The sequence below is a fragment of the Carcharodon carcharias genome, chromosome 10 (assembly GCF_017639515.1).
Source record: "Carcharodon carcharias isolate sCarCar2 chromosome 10, sCarCar2.pri, whole genome shotgun sequence".
In the NCBI taxonomy this organism is placed as follows: domain Eukaryota; kingdom Metazoa; phylum Chordata; class Chondrichthyes; order Lamniformes; family Lamnidae; genus Carcharodon; species Carcharodon carcharias.
In genome coordinates this window covers 134,028,668-134,046,199 of record NC_054476.1, presented here as the reverse complement: position 1 = coordinate 134,046,199, position 17,532 = coordinate 134,028,668, and the positions used below count along the sequence as shown (strand labels likewise).

Sequence of the window (17,532 nt, the reverse complement as noted above, 5' to 3'; positions counted from 1 at the left end):
ATGACCATGTTTGAATCAAAGCAGTAATGAGGCCAGGAGCTGAGTAGCCCTGGTGGAACCCAAACTGGACGTCAGTGAACAGTTTATTGCTAAACAAGTGCTGCTTGGTAGCGCTGTTGATGACCCCTTCCATTACTTTACTGATGATCGAGAGTAGACTGATGGGGCAGTAATTGGTGGGGTTGGATTTGTTCTGCTTTTTGTGTACAGGAGATACCTGGGCAATTTTCCACATAGCTAGGTAGATACCAGTGTTGTAGCTGTATTGGAACAGTTTGGCCAGGGGCGCAGCAAGTTATAGTCATATTGATAGAGATTTTACAGCATGGAAAGAGGCTCTTTGGCCCATCGTGTCTGCACTGGTCATCAAGCCCCTATCTACTTTAACCCCATGTTCTAGCACTTGGTCCGTGGCCTATGGTGTTTCAAATGTTCATCTAAACACTCCTTTAATGTTGTGAGGATTCCCGCCTCTATCAACCTTTCAGGCAGTGAGTTCCAGATACCCCACCAACCTCTGGGTGAAAATCTTTACCTCAAATCCCCTCTAAACTTCCTGCCTCTTTGTTTAAATCTATATCCCCTGGTTAGTGACCCCTCCACTAAAGCGAAAAGTTTCTTCCTATCTGCCCTATCTATGCCCCTAATAATTTTGTATACCTAAATCAGGTCTTCCCTCAGCCTTCTCTGCTTCAAGGAAAACAATCCCAGCCTATCCAATCTCTCTTCATAGCTGAAATGCTCCAGCCCAGGCAACATCCTGGCGAATCTCCTCTGCACCTTCTCTCAACAAGGCGTTAGTGGTGATCTTTTAGGAATCACTGGAGTCAGGGAGGGTCCCAGAGGACTGGAAAATCGCTAATGTAACCCCCCGTTTAAGAAGGGAGTGAGGCAAAAGACGGGAAATTACAGGCCGATTAGCATGACTTCGGTCGTTGGTAAGATTTTAGAGTCCATTGTTGAGGATGAGATTTCAGAATACTTGGAAGTGCATGGTAAAATCGGGCATAATCAGCATGGTTTCATCAAGGGGAGGTCATGCCTGACAAATCTGTTAGAATTCTTTGAGGAGGTAACGAGTAGGTTAGACAAAGGAGAGCCAATGGATGTTATCTACTTGGACTTCCAGAAGGCCTTTGACAAGGTGCCGCACAGGAGGCTGCTCAGTAAGATAACAGCCTATGGTGTTAGAGACAAGGTACTAACATGGATAGAAGATTGGCTGTCTGGCAGGAGGCAGAGAGTGGGGATAAGGGGGTCCTTCTCAGGCTGGCGGCCGGTGACTAGTGGAGTCCCGCAGGGGTCAGTGTTGGGACCACAATTTTTCACTTTATACATTAATGATCTAGATGAAGGAACTGAGGGCATCCTGGCTAAGTTTGCAGATGACACAAAGATAGGTGGAGGGACAGGTAGTATTGAGGAGGCAGGGAGGCTGCAGAAGGATTTGGACAGGTTAGGAGAATGGGCAAAGAAGTGGCAGATGGAATACAACGTGGGGAAGTGTGAGGTCATGCACTTTGGTAGGAAGAATAGAGGCATAGACTATTTTCTAAATGGGAAGAGAATTCAGAAACCTGGAGTGCAAAGGGACTTGGGAGTCCTAGTCCAGGATTCTCTTAAGGTTAACTTGCAGGTTGAGTCGGTAGTTAGGAAGGTAAATGCAATGTTGGCGTTTATTTCAAGAGGACTAGAATATAAAAGCAGGAATGTGCTGCTGAGGCTCTATAAGGCTCTGGTCAGACCACATTTAGAATATTGTGAGCAATTTTGGGCCCCGTATCTCAGGAAGGACGTGCTGGCCCTGGAGAGGGTCCAGAGGAGGTTCACGAGAACGATCCCAGGAATGAAACGCTTAACATATGAGGAACGTTTGAGGACTCTGGGTCTATACCCGATGGAGTTTAGATGGATGAGGGGGGATCTGATTGAAACTTACAGAATACTGAAAGGCCTGGATAGAGTGGACGAGGGGAAGATGTTTCCATTAGTAGGAGAGACTAGGACCCGAGGGAACAGCCTCAGAGTAAAGGGAAGACCTTTTAGAACAGAGATGAGGAGAAACTTCTTTAGCCAGAGAGTGGTGAATCTATGGAATTCATTGCCACAGAAGGCTGTGGAGGCCAGGTCATTAAGTGTATTTAAGACCGAGATAGGTTCTTGATTGGTAAGGGGATCAAAGGTTACGGGGAGAAGGCGGGAGAATGGGTTTGAGAAACTTATCAGCCATGATTGAATGGCGGAGCAGACTCGATGGGCCGAATGGCCTAATTTCTGCTGCTATGTCTTATGGTCATACAATTACATCCTTCCTATAGTGTGGCGACCAGAACTGCTCATAGTACTCCAGATGTAGCCTAATTAACGTTTTATACAGCACCATCATAACCTCCCTGCTCTTCTATTCAATGCCTTGACTAATAAAGGCAAGTATCTCATATGCCTTCTTAACCACCTTATCTACCTGTCCTGCTGCCTTCTATGGACATGCACACCAAGGTCCCTCTGATCCTCTGTACTTCCTAGGGTCCTACCATTCTCTCTGTATTCCTTTGCCTTGTTAGTCCTCCCAAAATGCTTCACCTCACACTTTTCAGAATTAAATTCCATTTGCCACTGTTCTGCCCATCTGACCAGCCTGTCTATATCGTCCTGTGGTCCAAGGCTTTCCTCCTCGCTATTTACTACAAAACCCATTTTCGTAACATCTGCGAACTTACTGATCATACCTCCTACATTCATGTCCAGATCATTAATGTACACTACAAACAGCAAGGGACCCAGCATCGAACCTTGCGGTACGCCACTGGACACAGGCTTCCAGTCACAAAAACAGCCTTCGACCATTACCCTTTGCTTCCTGCCACTAAGCCAATTTTGGATCCAATTTGCCAAATTGCCCTGGATCGCATGGGTCCTTACCTTCTTGACCAGTCTCCTATGCAAGACCTTGTCAAAAGCCTTATCGAAGTCCATGTAGACTACATCAACTGCACTATCCTCATTGCCACACCTAAGTCACCTCCTCGAAAAATTCAATCAAATTTGTTAAACATGATCTCTCCCTGACAAAACCATGCTGATTATCCTTGATTAATCCTTGTCTCTCCAAGTTTATCTCTACCACCCTTCTTGATTAATGGCACTGCATTAGCTGTCCTCCAGTCCTCTGGCATCTCTCCTGTGGCCAGAGAGGATTTGAAAATTAATGTCAGGACCCCTGCAATCTCCTCCCTTGTCTCCCACAGCAGCCTGAGTACATCTCATATGGGTATTTATCCACTTTTAAGCCCGCTAAAACCGCTAATACCTCCTCCCTCTCAATGTTAATTTGTTCAAGTATATCACAGTCCCCCTCCCTGATTTCTACACCTACATCATCCTTCTCTATAGTGAATACAGATGCAAAGTTCTCATTTAAAATCTCACGTATATCTTCCGGCTCCCTACACAGATTGCCACTTTGGTCCCTAATTGGCCCTACTCTTTCCCTGGTTACCCTCTTGCCCCTAATATACTTATAAAACACCTTTGGATTTTCCTCTATTTTACCCACCAGTGATTTTTCATGCCCCCTCTTCGCTCTCCTAATTTCTTTTCTATGTAACCCCTTGCACTTTTTATGCTCCTCTAGGGCTTCTGCTGTTTTGAGCCCTCAGTATCTATCATAAGCTTCCCTTATTTTCCTTATCCAATCCTGTACGTTTGATATCCAGGGTTCTCTGGACTTGTTGGTCCCACTCTTCACCTTTACGGGAACATGTTAGCCCTGCACTATTTCCTTTTTGAATGACTCCCACTGCTCTGATGCAGATTTTCCTACAAGTAGCTGCTCCCAGTCCACTTTGGCCAGATCCTATCTTAGCATATTAAAATCAGCCCTTCCCCAACTCAGAACCTTTATTTTCAATCCATCTTTGTCCTTTTTCATGACTAGGTTAAACCTTCAGTAATATTGCTAGAACATTGTAAGGGTCCATAGCCTTTACACTATCCAGTGCCTTCAGCCGTTTCTTGATATCATGTGGAATGAATTGAATTGACTAAGGACTGGCACCTATGATGCTGGGGGACCTCCAAAGGAGGCCGAGATGGATCATCCACTCGGCACTCTGGCTGAAGATTGCTGAAAATGCTTCAGCCTTATCTTTTGCACCGATGTGCTGTGCTCTCCCATCATTGAGGATGGGGATTTTTGTGGAGCCTCCTCCTTCAGTGTGTTGTTTATTTGTTACCACCATTCATGACTGGATGTGGCAGGACTGCAGAGCTTAGATCGAATCCATTGGTTGTGGGATCGCTTAGCTCTGTCTATCACTTGCTGCTTATGCTGTTTGGCATGCAAGTAGTCCTGTGTTATAGCTTCACCAGGTTGACACCTCATTTTAGGTATGCCTGCTGCTGCTCCTGGCATGCCCTCCTGCACTCTTCAATGAACCAGGGTAATGGTAGAGTGGAGGATATGCCAGGCCATGAGGTTACAGATTGTGTTCAGTACAATTCTGGCCCACAATGTCTTATGGATGCCCAGTCTTGAGTTGCTAGACCTGTTTGAAATCTATCCCCTTTAGCACGGTGGTAGTGCCACACAACACGATGTGAAGGCGGGACTTCATTCCCACAACGACTGTGCGGTGGTCACTCCTACCAATACTGTCATGGACAGATGCATCTGCAGCAGGCGGGTTGCTGAGGATGAGGTCAAGTACGTTTTTACCTCTTGTTGGTTCCCTCACCGTCTGCCGCAGGCCCAGTCTAGCTGCTATATCCTTTAGGATTTGGCCAGCTCGGTCAGTAATGATGCTACCGAGCCTCTGTTGGTGAAGGACCTTGAAGTCCCCAACCCAGAATACAATCTGCCCCCAAGTCACCCTCAGTGCTTCCTCCAAGTGGTGTTCAACATGGAGGAGCACAGTTTTATTGATCCTGGAGCTAACAAAGGCACGGATGAGTTTCAGCTGCAGGGAGGTGATGAGGTAGAGATGTAAATGGGAGATGCAATTGAAGTATTAGGAAACATTTCTGTAACGATGTTTTAATTTCAGCTTGGGAATGAGGATCAAGTACAGGGGTATACCGAATGAGGAGCTAATAAAAAATATAAAATTAGAGAGTAGGATGAGTTGCATGGCTTTGAACTTGCCAATATTAAACTCAAGAAAGTTCTGCTTTGTCCATAGTTTGATATTATTTAAGCAGCCATGAAATTGAGGGTGATGATGGAGAGAAAAAGCTGGTTTCCATCAGTATGCATGTCACAGTTGATTCTGTGCTTATTGTAAAGGCAGTACACAAATTAGGAATAGGATTGATCCTTGGCACACATGAGAACTGACCATTTGAGACTGTGTGGAGAAACTAATACAAATGACTGGGCAATCCCCTGATGCAAACACACTCCCTCGCCTTGTGATAGAAACTGGCGGGAAGAATCAGGAACACACGAGCAGGCTCTGAGGTCAGAAGTATATTCCGGAGAGGCGAAAAGAGATACTTTGCAGTTGCACATTTGCATCTTCAGACTGATTCGGGATTGCTACTACCTTGGATCTTTCAGTCTGTCGAAGATCTTGACAAAAGCCCGATCAGCAGTTTTTTTGGGGTGTCCTTCTATCTGTGGATGGCCAAAGGGCAGACAGAGTGAAAACTGAGTCATGAGGGACAGAGTAATGCCCTCCCACACCATCTCATTACTAATGCTGGGCTTAGCCCTGTGTCCAACGCCCTGCTGGAACTCATGAGGCACTCTCCTTCCTCCCAATGCTGTTCACAGAGACACTATACATCCTCCTCTCACTCTTTCAGATAATCTCTCCTCTTTCAACTTTTCGGGTCATGCTGAAATTTTTCTTCCTCTCCTTCCTTCACTTCAACCTAGCACGCTATCTCTTCCAACCTAATTCAACCTGGTATTTCTCTTCCATTCCCTCATTCAAGCTGTCACTCTTGAAAGAAGCAGAACCTTTACAAACTGTGGATATATCCTGGTTTGGGAGGGTGCTGAGGTTCAGCCTCATGATAGTGACATAAAAAGTAGGACCCAGCCAGAGATAATTGCAATGGCAACAGAGTCATGGCCCACATTAATATAATGATACAGCTGGGAGCTGCTACAACATGTGGAGGTGAAGGGAAAACTGAAGACTTTGGCTTTGCAGACACCCTTGAAGTATGGGGCTTAAGGGGGGGGAGTAGAGAGGCCAGTCTCTGGAGAGAGAGTTGGAAGGACTAATATTGTGAGAGTCCAGATATATTAGAGTCTGAAGCTCGGAAGAAATATTGAGGCCGGAGTTGATTAAAAGGGAATATGAAGTTCTGGCTTGGAATGGAGTGGTGGATGGGCTTGAATGAGGGATTTCAGTTCTGAATGGGAGTAAGCAACACAGGTTTGTATAATAAGCCCTCCTCATCTAAGCAAAGCTACATGAGAGCAAAATTGGACCTACTGTTGTGTGTTTTCCAGGCGGAAAGCAGGATTGAAGGGAGAGAGGTCAAATTGCATACAAACCTCCTGTACCCGAACAGAATCAAAGCCACATCCCTTGGAGGCCTAGCCAATGCCATGTTGGTTTGGGCAGTGTAGAGGTGATGAGGTGCCCCTTGAGTTTAGTCTTCAGCTCAAAGGCATGTGAGTATTTTATAGTCCTTTTAAACACTTCATTCACTTTTTAAATACTTTAAAAACTTCTTAAAGTTTTTGTAAACTTCTAAACACTTCAACAAACTTTGATTGTCTCGAACTTTTCAACTTAACTCAATTTATTTTCTCCACTGGTTTCTGCAGTTTTACAGCTTGATTTAATTACATTTTTTGTCATTGAGGCTTTTTAATAAAAGTTGATATTTTATATTTTTTTCTTATCTGTGAGATTTCTGTGTCATTTAACTTTAATCCCTTTTACCTCCCATGTATTTCATCTGAACTTCAGACCGTGTATCCTTGCAATTTTGCAGGGAGTTTAAACTCTCTTCCTCCCTTCATCATTCTCCTGATCTCTTGTCCTTTTCCCCATGGTTGAGTTGATCAAGCTGCAGGATCCGAGAGATGGCAAGCAGCTTGACAGACTCTGAGCCCTGGCGGTAGGTCAGTCTGGTGCTCCCTGGACTTGGAGAAGACCAATACCATGAGGATCAGCCCAGGGCCTGGGCATTGTGCAGCCAAAGCCAAGGCCTCCTTGACAGACACTGGCTCCTGGCATGACCTGAGCCTGAAGGAAGCTTCATGTGATTCAATGTTCCACTTTTATTTCGAGTATTATTAATTTTTGAAACCAGAGAAAACAGTTGTGGCTGCTGTTAGACCTGAAGAAGGTGAGACTGACCGAGAGACCTGGGAAAGGACACTGCTTCAGCCCCTGCACACTGAGTTAGCCCAGGGGGCAACTGCAGCTTCCTTCCAACTTCCAATAGCAATAAACATCTCAGCGGTTACCACTATTAGGCTTGCAAAATTTGGCCGATACACTCAGCCACTTGCTCATCACTGTCTCATTTAGGGATGTCATTTTCAGATTAATGACAGACTATTTTTTGGATTATTGGACAGTTAGGCACTTCAGAAAGTTACACAGACATAAATTCATATACTTGTGCCCAACCATCAGCACTGCCTTATCTGATACATGTCATTTTCACTGACAGTGTTAAATTAAGACAGTCAATCACGTTACTTTAAGTTATTCAGATTTATCATGTCAATGAACAGGAGTGTAAAAGGCAGAAAATATAGATCAAAGTAAAAGTCAGGAATTCAACTATATATACTTGTGGTAATCAAGTAGTAGGATACAGAGGAAATTTATGAGGATGTAGCCAAGGATGGAGAATTTTAATTATGAGGAATAATTTGTTAGACTGGGATTAGGCTGAGAGGAGATTTAATTTAGGTGTATAAAATTATGAGGGGCCTAAATAGAATAAGTAAGAAGGACCAATTTCCCTTTGCTCAGAGATCAATAACTAGGGGGCATGGATTTAATGTAATTAGAATGATTAGAGAGAGTTGTGTAATGTACTGAAAATAGTTATGTCTACTTCAACGAAAGCAATCACACCAAAGATTGATCAGATTTTCGTCTTGTTTGGAATCCCTGAAACAATAAGAAGTGACAATGGACTACTATTTAAAAGTGATGTGTTCAGTAAATTTGCGAACTACCTAGGTTTCACTCATCAAAAAAAATCACACCCCATTGGCCAAGTGCTAATGGAGAAGATGACAGATTTATGCTTACCTTGCAGAAAAAGATATGTACAGCTACAGCTGAGAGCAAGTCGTAGAAGCAAGATGTGTATTGCTTTCTTCGTAATTACAGAGCGATTCCTCATTCAACTACTTGAAAGCCTCCAGCTACAATAATTTTTGTACATCCTGTGCACACGTCTTCCTGAGCTAACCCTTGGAGGTATGTACACAAACACGATTGAGGACAGAAAGATTGAATTAAAGCAAATGCAGAGCAAAACATGAAATTTAGAGCGACACCACTAGTTTTGTCATTTATCTTATTACTGTTTGTGGGATCTTGCTGTGTGAAAGTTGGCTCTCAAAGTGACAACACTTGAGAAATGTTTTATTGGCTGTGAAGCAATTTGGTCCTGAGATTCTGAAAGGCTCTACATAAATACAAGCTTTTCTTAAATTAACAACTTAATACAGCTTTAAAAATATGCAGGTTTTGTCAGAGAACTGTGTTCTGAAACAGTGCTCAAGGTTTCAGAAGACTTGTCTCTTCTACTTTAGGAACATAGGAATAGGCCATTCAGCCCCTCAAGTCAGTTCCATCACTCAATGAGATCAAGGCTGATGTACCTGTCTTGGCTCCATTTACCTTAAGACCCTTGGTTGGAAAAAATTGTCTTGGTCTACAATTTAAAATTATTAATTGAGCTAGCATCTACTGTATACTGTGGGAGAGAATTCCATGCTTCTTCTACACTTTGCATTAAGAAGTGCTTCCTAACTTCACTTCTAAATAGCCTGGCATTAACTTTAAGGCTACATCTTATTGCCCTAGACTACCCTACCAGTGGAAAAAAAAATTCTCTCTGTATCCTATCAGTTCCTTTCAAAACTCAAAGCTTCAGTCAAGTCGTTCCAATGAAGACAAGCCTAGGTTATATAATCCTGCCTCATAATTTAACCCTTAGACGCTGGAAACATTTTGGTGAACCAACACTTCAGTCAATCCAATCCCAATATATCCTTTCTAATGTGTGGTGCCCAAAAATGTGTATAGTTCTCCCCATATTGTCTGGCCAAGGATTTGTATAGCTCTAGTAAAATAGAGGTTGAATTTTCAGGTCCATACACTGGTATGACACAAAGTATAAGTGCCAATTAAGTACAGTTAGCAGTAACTGTCTACTTAAAATTACGGTTTTAAACTAGGGTCTTAAAATTGAACAAAGAAAACTAATTAGGTATGAGGGATGAGTTGGTTAAGGTAGATTTGAAAACTAGATTAAAAGAAATGACAGTAGATAAGCAACAGCTAACATTTAAGAATTAATTGATAGTTCACAACGAAATATGCATTCCCGTAAGGAATAAAGTTCCTATGGAAAAGTGGTCTAACTGTGGCTGACAAGGGAAGTTAAAGATAGTGCTAGAAAAAGGCTTATAATGTTGCCAAGAAAAGAGTAGTAAGCTTGAAGATTGGGAGGATTTTAGAATTCAGCAAATGATGACCAACAAACTGATAAGCAAAGAGAAAACAGAATATGAGAGTAAACAAGCTGGACATTAAAAACAGATTATAAAAGCTTCTTTAACTATGCAAAAAGAAAGAGATCAGTGAAAGTAAATTTGGGCCAGAATCTTTAGGTTGGCGTGCGGGGGCAGGCCCCGCTTGCCGACGTGTAAAATGATGCACGGTGACGTCGGGCATCATTCAGATCTTGAGTTCGGCAGCATGCATCAGAGTCATCTGCGCGCCCGCCGAACTGTCAAAAGCGTATTAAGGCCATTTAAATAGCAATTTAAATAATTAAAATAGCTGTCCGTCCAACATTAAGGTTGGCGGGCAGGCGAAGAGCCCAGGCAACCTTCGCATTTATCATGAAACCTCATCCATGAGTGGATGAAGGTTTTTAAACTTCAGTAAAAAATGTTAACAAAATTCATAGGCATTTCCAAGCCCATGTGACACGAGGGGACATGTTTTAACATTTTTTTTCTTTCTTAATTTAAATTTTTAAAAATCAAGCTAATCTCCCTGAGTCAGCTCTGTGCCTCAGGGGGATTTCTGCATTCTTTCGCGTGCATGTGCTAAAGAGCACAGGCTCCGGCTCAGGCTACTCTCACCAACTGCACAGGGAGCACTCAGAGCTTCTGGGTGCGCGTCACATTGGGCGGGCCTTAATTGGCCTGCCTGCGTAAAATGGCGGCTTGCAGCTGATCGCGGGCGGCGAACGGCTCCGCACCCGCTCCTGCCCAGCCTGCCCGACATAGATAAGATTCGGCCCCATGTTTTCTGATGATATGAATTTGATAGGCAAGCTGCGAGGAGGACATAAGTATGCTGTAAATGGATTTGGACAAGTTAAGTGAGTGAGCAAGAACTTGGCAGATTAAATATACGGGAAAATGTGCTGTTAACCCTTATGGTAAGAAAAAGAAAAGCAGAATATTTTTTAAATGTTGATAGAGTAGGAAATGTTGGTTTAGAATCTGGGTGCACTTGTACTCGAATCTCAGAAAGTTAAGAGTGTTAAAGGTGCAGCAAGCAATTAGAAAACCAACGTGTTAGCCTATATTATAAAGGGAATGGAGTAATGAGCTCTTACAGCAACTGTAAAAAGGCTTAGTGACGGTACACCTGGACTACTCTGTACTGTTTTAGTCACTTTACCTTAAGAAAGATACACTTGCCTTAGAGGAAGTACAAAAGGTTCTCCAAACTGATTCCTGGGATGAAGGTTTTGGCCTATGAGGAGAGATTGAATAGACTAGGCATATATTCTTTTAGAAAAAAAGGAGAATTTCGAAGAATGAGAGATTATCTGATTGAAACATGAATTCTTAAATTGCTTGGGAGGATGCTTATCCTGGCTGGGGAGTTAGAACTGGAGGTCAAAGTCTCAGAATAAGGACTTAGATAAGCAGAAATTTCTTCATTCAAAGAATTGTGAACCTGAGGAATTCCTTACCTCAAAGAGATGCTCTCTGTTCAGTGGTTGAGTACATTCAAGTCAGAAATTAATATACTTTTGGTACTAAAGGAAACAAGGAATTTGGGGACAGTGCAGGAGGTGTAGCTGAGGAAGAAGATCAGCTGTGATCTTACTGAATGGTGGAGCAGGCTTGAGAGACTCAATGGCTCACTCCTGCTCCAATTTCTTATGTTCCTAGGCAAAGTTGTTTGGTTTGGATACCTGGAATATAAACGTACTTTTTCACAGATGCTGACTAACTGGCTGTTTATTTCAAATATTAATGGTCGTTTTGACTGTAACTAAACCTGTGCACTGCACATTCTTTTGATCAATTGATACTAAAAGTATCTTTGTACAAATAGAATGCATAAAATACCTCAGTTATGCAACCTCACCATAAATTTTGATAAATTTACATTTAACATTTGACTACCAGCCTATTTATATAGCAGAAACACAACGGGGAAGATTTTCCTCTTTGGGCACTAGAGAGGTGCATTGCATCTAAGATGTAAAGATACCTGAGGTTATTGGGGATAGATAGAAGCGAGACCCGCTTGCCGATACGTAAAATGACATGCGGTGACGTGGGGGGGAACTCCCAACTTCACCTTGCCCCATTTAAATTTTGTGAAGGCGGGAGCGCAGCAAAATCAGCAGCGCGCCTGCCAACCTGTCAATGGCCAATTGAGGCATTTGACAGGGTCAATTAAGTAATTAAAGGACCTGCCCGTCCAACATTAAGGTTGGCGGGCAGGCCAGGAGCCCCGGTGGGAAGTAGAAAAAACATGAAACCTCATCCACGGGCGGGAGGAGGTTTCATGTAGGCTTTAAAAAATTTAAATAAAGATTTTGTAAAAATTATGGACATGTCCCAACTCATGTGACTTTGTCACATGAGGGGACATGCAAGGGAAATTTTTTTTCTATTTTTAATATTTTTGAGAGCAGAGTTGATCTCTCTGAGGCAGCACTTCGCCTCAGGGAGATGAGTGCGCTCTTTTGTGCATGTGCGCGAAAGGGCGCACTCTCGATTTTGGGATTCCCCCTGCCCGCACAGGGAACGCACAGCGCTTCTGTGCGGACATCACGCTGGGCGGGCCTTAATTGGCCCGCCCACGTAAAATGGCGACGCCCCTCCGATCGGAAGGTGCCGATCCGAAGCGCGCCTGTATGTGCCTGCTCATCAACTTCCCCTCCAACGGGGGGAAAATTCAGCCCATGGAATTCAAAACAAACAGATCACCCAGAATGGCAGAGCAGGCTCGAGGTTCTGCTCCTAATTCCTATGTTCATATAAAGTCTGTGACGAAGAAGGTTTATGTGTTTTCCCCCTTCCATCCATTTTCATGCCATGTAATCCAAAAATTCCAACCTCCCCTTCCCACCCTTACTGTACTGTGCACCTAAATTAGATGCAAATCTATGTTTAGCTACATTTCATCAGGTGAACCTCAAAGATTAGGATCTTCCAGTTGCTGAGAATATCATGAAGGCTCAATTGGAGATTGGAGTGGCAGTTGCTAGAGTGCTAACAAAAATTGATTTCACCTGTAGCTGGTCAGGTTTTAAAACAGGTCATTATAGTATCAAGTATCAGTTGGCATCCCTGTAGTGGGAATATAGCATGAGTAACAAAGTAAAATAAAGTGGGAGCCTGGGAATGCACTACCGGAGTCAGACACAGTTACAATCGAAAGGAAACACCAAGGAAAGCTTGGCTAGACACAAAAGGAGCAGAAACACAAAGGAAAACTTGGCTAGACACAAAAGGAGCAGAAACATTGGACTAGATTTTACCGGGGGTCATACTTCTCACCCATTTGCGGAAGAAAAGTCAGTTCCAAACTGGCCAACTTTAAATAAGGCTACTCTGTAGCAATGCCGGCAGCCTGAACAGTCTGAGGGTCAGACTACCACCCCTCAGTGGGAGGAAGCCCTTCCCTCGAGAGTTGCTGGCCAATCTGATTGGCTGACACCTCCAGCAGTGTCAAAACTCATTAGTGAGTGTTGCTGGGGCGGCAAGCAGGCGACTGGGTGAAGAAGGCATAGCAACCGGAGAGAGTTAAATCTGGGGTTTTGGGTGGGAAGGGATTGGGGAGACTAGGGAGGGGAGCAAGGGGTGTGGGGAGTGTAGTATTAGGGTTAATGTGGGACTGAGTACAGCACTGTCCACACAATGATGTAACAGAGCACATGACCCACACCCAGGGCCAGTCCTGTGTGTACCATCAAGCATGGACACAGCTCCTAGCTTGTCCCCTTCACTGTATATTTGTAAAATAGTTCAAGGAGTCAATAAAGACTTACAGTTAACCTATGTATGACTACGAAGACCTTTTCAGACCTACTGAACTGTAACCAATGCCCTACAACAGGGAGGTACTGCAAGGTGGGCGGCCTGGCATGTAGGAATAAAGACGGGTTGGGGGGGTGGTAGTGGTAACATCTTGGGGGGCTGCACCCAATGCACACAGGGCACCTCTGCAAATAATGTGCCTCCCCCTTCCTTCAAACCTTTTCAACAAAATTGTTTTAAAAACAGCCTTCTCATTCTTGCCAACCTGCCATTACCCAATGTTTTATATCAGTGGAAGTAAATTGAGGGCCTTAAGTGGGCAATCATTGGACACTTAAGGCCCTCAATAGGCCTAAGGGCAGGCAGGCTAGTGGACACCTTACCTACCCCCTGGAATATGGGGAATGGGCCAGAGTGGCAGGAAGGCAGGGGGCTAGCTACCCAGCATATTTTACGTGCCCCTCCCTACACCCCACCTGCCGAAAACATACCTGGCAGGGGGCCATAAAATCCAGTCACTATGTCATGCAGCTGTGTCCATTTCCTCTGGAAATGTGCCTTGGACTTTTACTACAAATAATATTTTTCCAACCATTAGTTGATGAGTGGCTATTCACTTCCAGTGACTATCAACCTCATACCTGTTTGAGAGTTTGAAGGTGCTGACGGGCCATTGTCTTGGCGATGAAGGTGTGACTGGTTCCAGGATTAGATTCGAGGCTCAATGACAGACCAGAGACAAGTTCTGCTCGAAGGTCAGTGATGGTGACTTTATCATCAGCAACAATCAATGGCACTTCCCCTAGTACAACCTCCATCAGTGGGGAGACTACCTGAAAGAATTTAAAGGAAAACCATGTATGTAGTGCAGATATAATTAAACTATAGACATTCAAACTTAGCTCAGAGAATGGAATTTATTCAGGATAAACCTAAATAACTGCTTATAATTCAGCAATAAATGGGCAATCTTGATTACAGAAGCCACAAGAGTAACTGGTATGGAATAACCTTTTAAGTAAAAGATTGCTTAATAGAAAATGAAGATCTAAACTCAATCATAATCATAGTTGTGGGTAGCAAATTTTGAATTGTACATACTTCTTCCAATACTGCCTCTGTTGCCCCACACCAGCTGATGCTGAATTAATTCAATACTCAGAGAAAAAAATTCTCCTGATTCTGTCCTAAATGGGCGACACCTTATTTTTAAACTCTGTCCCCTAGTATTCCCACAAGAGGAAATATTCTCTCCACATCGACGCTGTAAAGACCCCTCAGGATCTTAAGCTCCTCCTTAATGTCTTTCTTGCAGGTCATTACGAAAGGCTGAGAATGTAACGAAGACCAAGAACACCCAGAGGATGCATCGTCATCTGCCTCTCCCTCATCCTCCACCAGCACATTTACACTCACATGGGTCTCAGAGGGTTCGTGTATAGAATCGGGGCACACATTGCTGATCACTTCATGGACACATCCCAGCAGCTGTGGGAGGTTGAGTCAATTGATGTTCCTGACAATGGGAGGATTGTTGGGGATCAGTCCCAAGATGAGACCCATGCTGATGACAGGCCACAATAAGTCTGCTGGAGATGCAGAGTTGGCAGGGGCAAATCTGATGGAGATTTCAGAGACTATGTGGTACCTTGCGCGGATGGCGAAGGACCCCAAGCCTTGAGTTCTTTCATGGTTGTAGCATCTGTGCATATGGTTTCCTCGATGGAGAGGTTGGTGACCATCGTGGAGAGCCAGGTTTATCACATGATAATATGTTCTCAGACCATTCTGTTGCTCTGGGCATGGGCTCCTTACATCAATGGCTAGGCAAGAGGGGAATGAGGCATCTGGACCTCACTCCAAGTTTCCCTTCTCCACAGGGATAGAGGGATGTGCCATTGTGCACTGAAAAGGAGGAGGAGGATCAGTCAGCCACAACAGGGTGTACTCTCAGGGCACTCCCAGGGTGGGCAGTCGCTCATCCCCTCTACTGGTGACTGGTGACCCCAGAGCATCCAGTGGGTGGGACACTCAAGGCCTCAGACCACCAGAGGACATCTGGCAAGTCATTGCAGGCAATAGGCCATCACTCTCAGCAGCCTGCCTCCTCATCTGCTACTGTTGTCGGTGTCGCACCATATGGATCTGAGGTGAAGTTTTGTCTTTGTCTAACTTAATCTAGAAGGGAGGACTTAATTTGAAGTTCTCATTTAATGGGTATTCATGGCATGCAAATACATTGTAAATAGATTCTTGCCACTGGACGGTATAATGGCCACCCAACGCCACTGCCTGAATTTCTCAAACTCAACCTGATGGCAGAAAACCAAGACTTTGGTTCCTGCCTAATTAAATCCTTTCGCCTGCCTTGTTTGCTGCTGCTACAGGCCCCATTAAATTCCACCCTGTGTGTGGGATACAGGTTGGATCAGCTTCTGATTTCAGCTAGGTCCCTGTGGGTAATTGCCAATTGGAGGCTGGACATTTCTCACATCAAAAGAGTAATTTAATTGGGTCCTTTCACTCACTATCTGGAAGGACCCTCACTCCTCATACCATCGCCTCCTTTTACTTAGCTTAGCAAACATTCCATAGCTGGACAAGACAAAGATGCATTGAAATTAATTCACACAGAGACTTACAGCTGTACAGAATGTTTTACCACAATTAAAATAGAAAGAAGAAGAGGAAATTCACCTTTTGGTCTATTCCACCATTCAGTTATATCATGGCTGATCTGTACCTCACTTCCATTTACCCATCTTTGATTCATATCTCTTAAAACACTTGCTTCTGTAACTGCCTTCTCCCATCTACCATGCCATCAACATCCAGTAATCTAACTGCATTAGCCATATAAATACTATGGCTTGAAGAACAGGTGAGAAAGTGGGAATTCTGTGATGAGTAACTAATCTCCTAGCTTCCCAAAGCCACACAAGTGCCAGACAATGACCGTCTCCAACATTAGAGAATCTATCAACCCTTGACATTCAATGGCATACTATCGCTGAATCCCCCACCATCAACATCCTGAGGGTTACCATTGACCAGAAACTGAACTGGACTAGCCACATAAATACTGTGGTTACAAGAGCAGGTCAGAGGCTAAGAATCCTGCAGCAACTAACTCACCTCCTGGCTCCCCAAAGCCTGTCTACCATCTACAAGGCACAAGTCAGGAGTGTGAGGGAATACACTCCACTTGCCTGGATGAATCCAGCTCCAACAACATTAAAGAAGCTTGATACCATCTAGGCCAAAGCAGCTCGCTTGATTGGTGCTGCATCCACCTCCTTAAACATATAACAGCAGTGTGTACTATCTACAAGATGCATTGCAGCAACCCTCCAAGGCTTCTTCGACAGAGCCTTCCAAACCTGTCACTTCTACCACAAAGAAAACAAGGGAGCATCAGATGCATGGTAACAATACCACCTGCAAGTTCTCCTCCAAGTCACAGACCATCCTGACTGAGAACTATATTGCTGCTTCTTCACTGTCGCTACGTCAAAATCTTGGAACTCATTCCCTAACAACTCTATGGATGTACACCACATGGAGTGCAACAATTCAAGAAGACGGCTTACCATCACCTTCTCAAGATTAGATAAAGGCAATAAATGCTGGCCTTACCAGTGATGCTCACTTCCCACGAATGAATAAAAAAACCACAAATTACTGTGCTTCCTAACTTGTCATCTTCAAACTCGGATATACAACTCTCTATTTCTTTGTCTAAATCATTAGTATAAATGATGAAAAGCTGAGGAACACCACTTGTCATATCCTGTCAATCAAGGTATATTCCTTTATCGCTATTCTGTTTTCATCTTGCAATTAATTATCAACCCATGTTACATGGTTACCTCTAATTCTGTGCACTTTTAGATTTGCTAATAATTCCTTGTGTGGAACCTTATCAAACACATTCTGGAAGTCCACAAAGACAACAACCATATACACTGGGCAGAATTTTTCCCCTGGCATGCAGGATCGGCGGGGGCAGACGGGAAGCCGACTGTGATCCACAGTGCACCTGGTGGGCCAATTAAGGCCCGCCCAGCATGATACAT

General features: G+C 43.9%; 1 protein-coding gene across 1 annotated transcript in view; it reads right to left on the bottom strand.

Annotated features, from left to right (window-relative positions):
- LOC121282879 (transmembrane protein 132E-like) overlaps positions 1-17,532 on the bottom strand; it is a gene marked incomplete at its 5' end in the record, with an annotated part of 273,661 nt that overhangs the window by 56,330 nt on the left and 199,799 nt on the right. Inside the window, one exon of the mRNA XM_041196691.1 lies at positions 14,098-14,289. Within this exon, the coding sequence (XP_041052625.1) occupies positions 14,098-14,289 (192 nt within the window). The remainder of the gene's footprint in view (positions 1-14,097; positions 14,290-17,532) is intronic.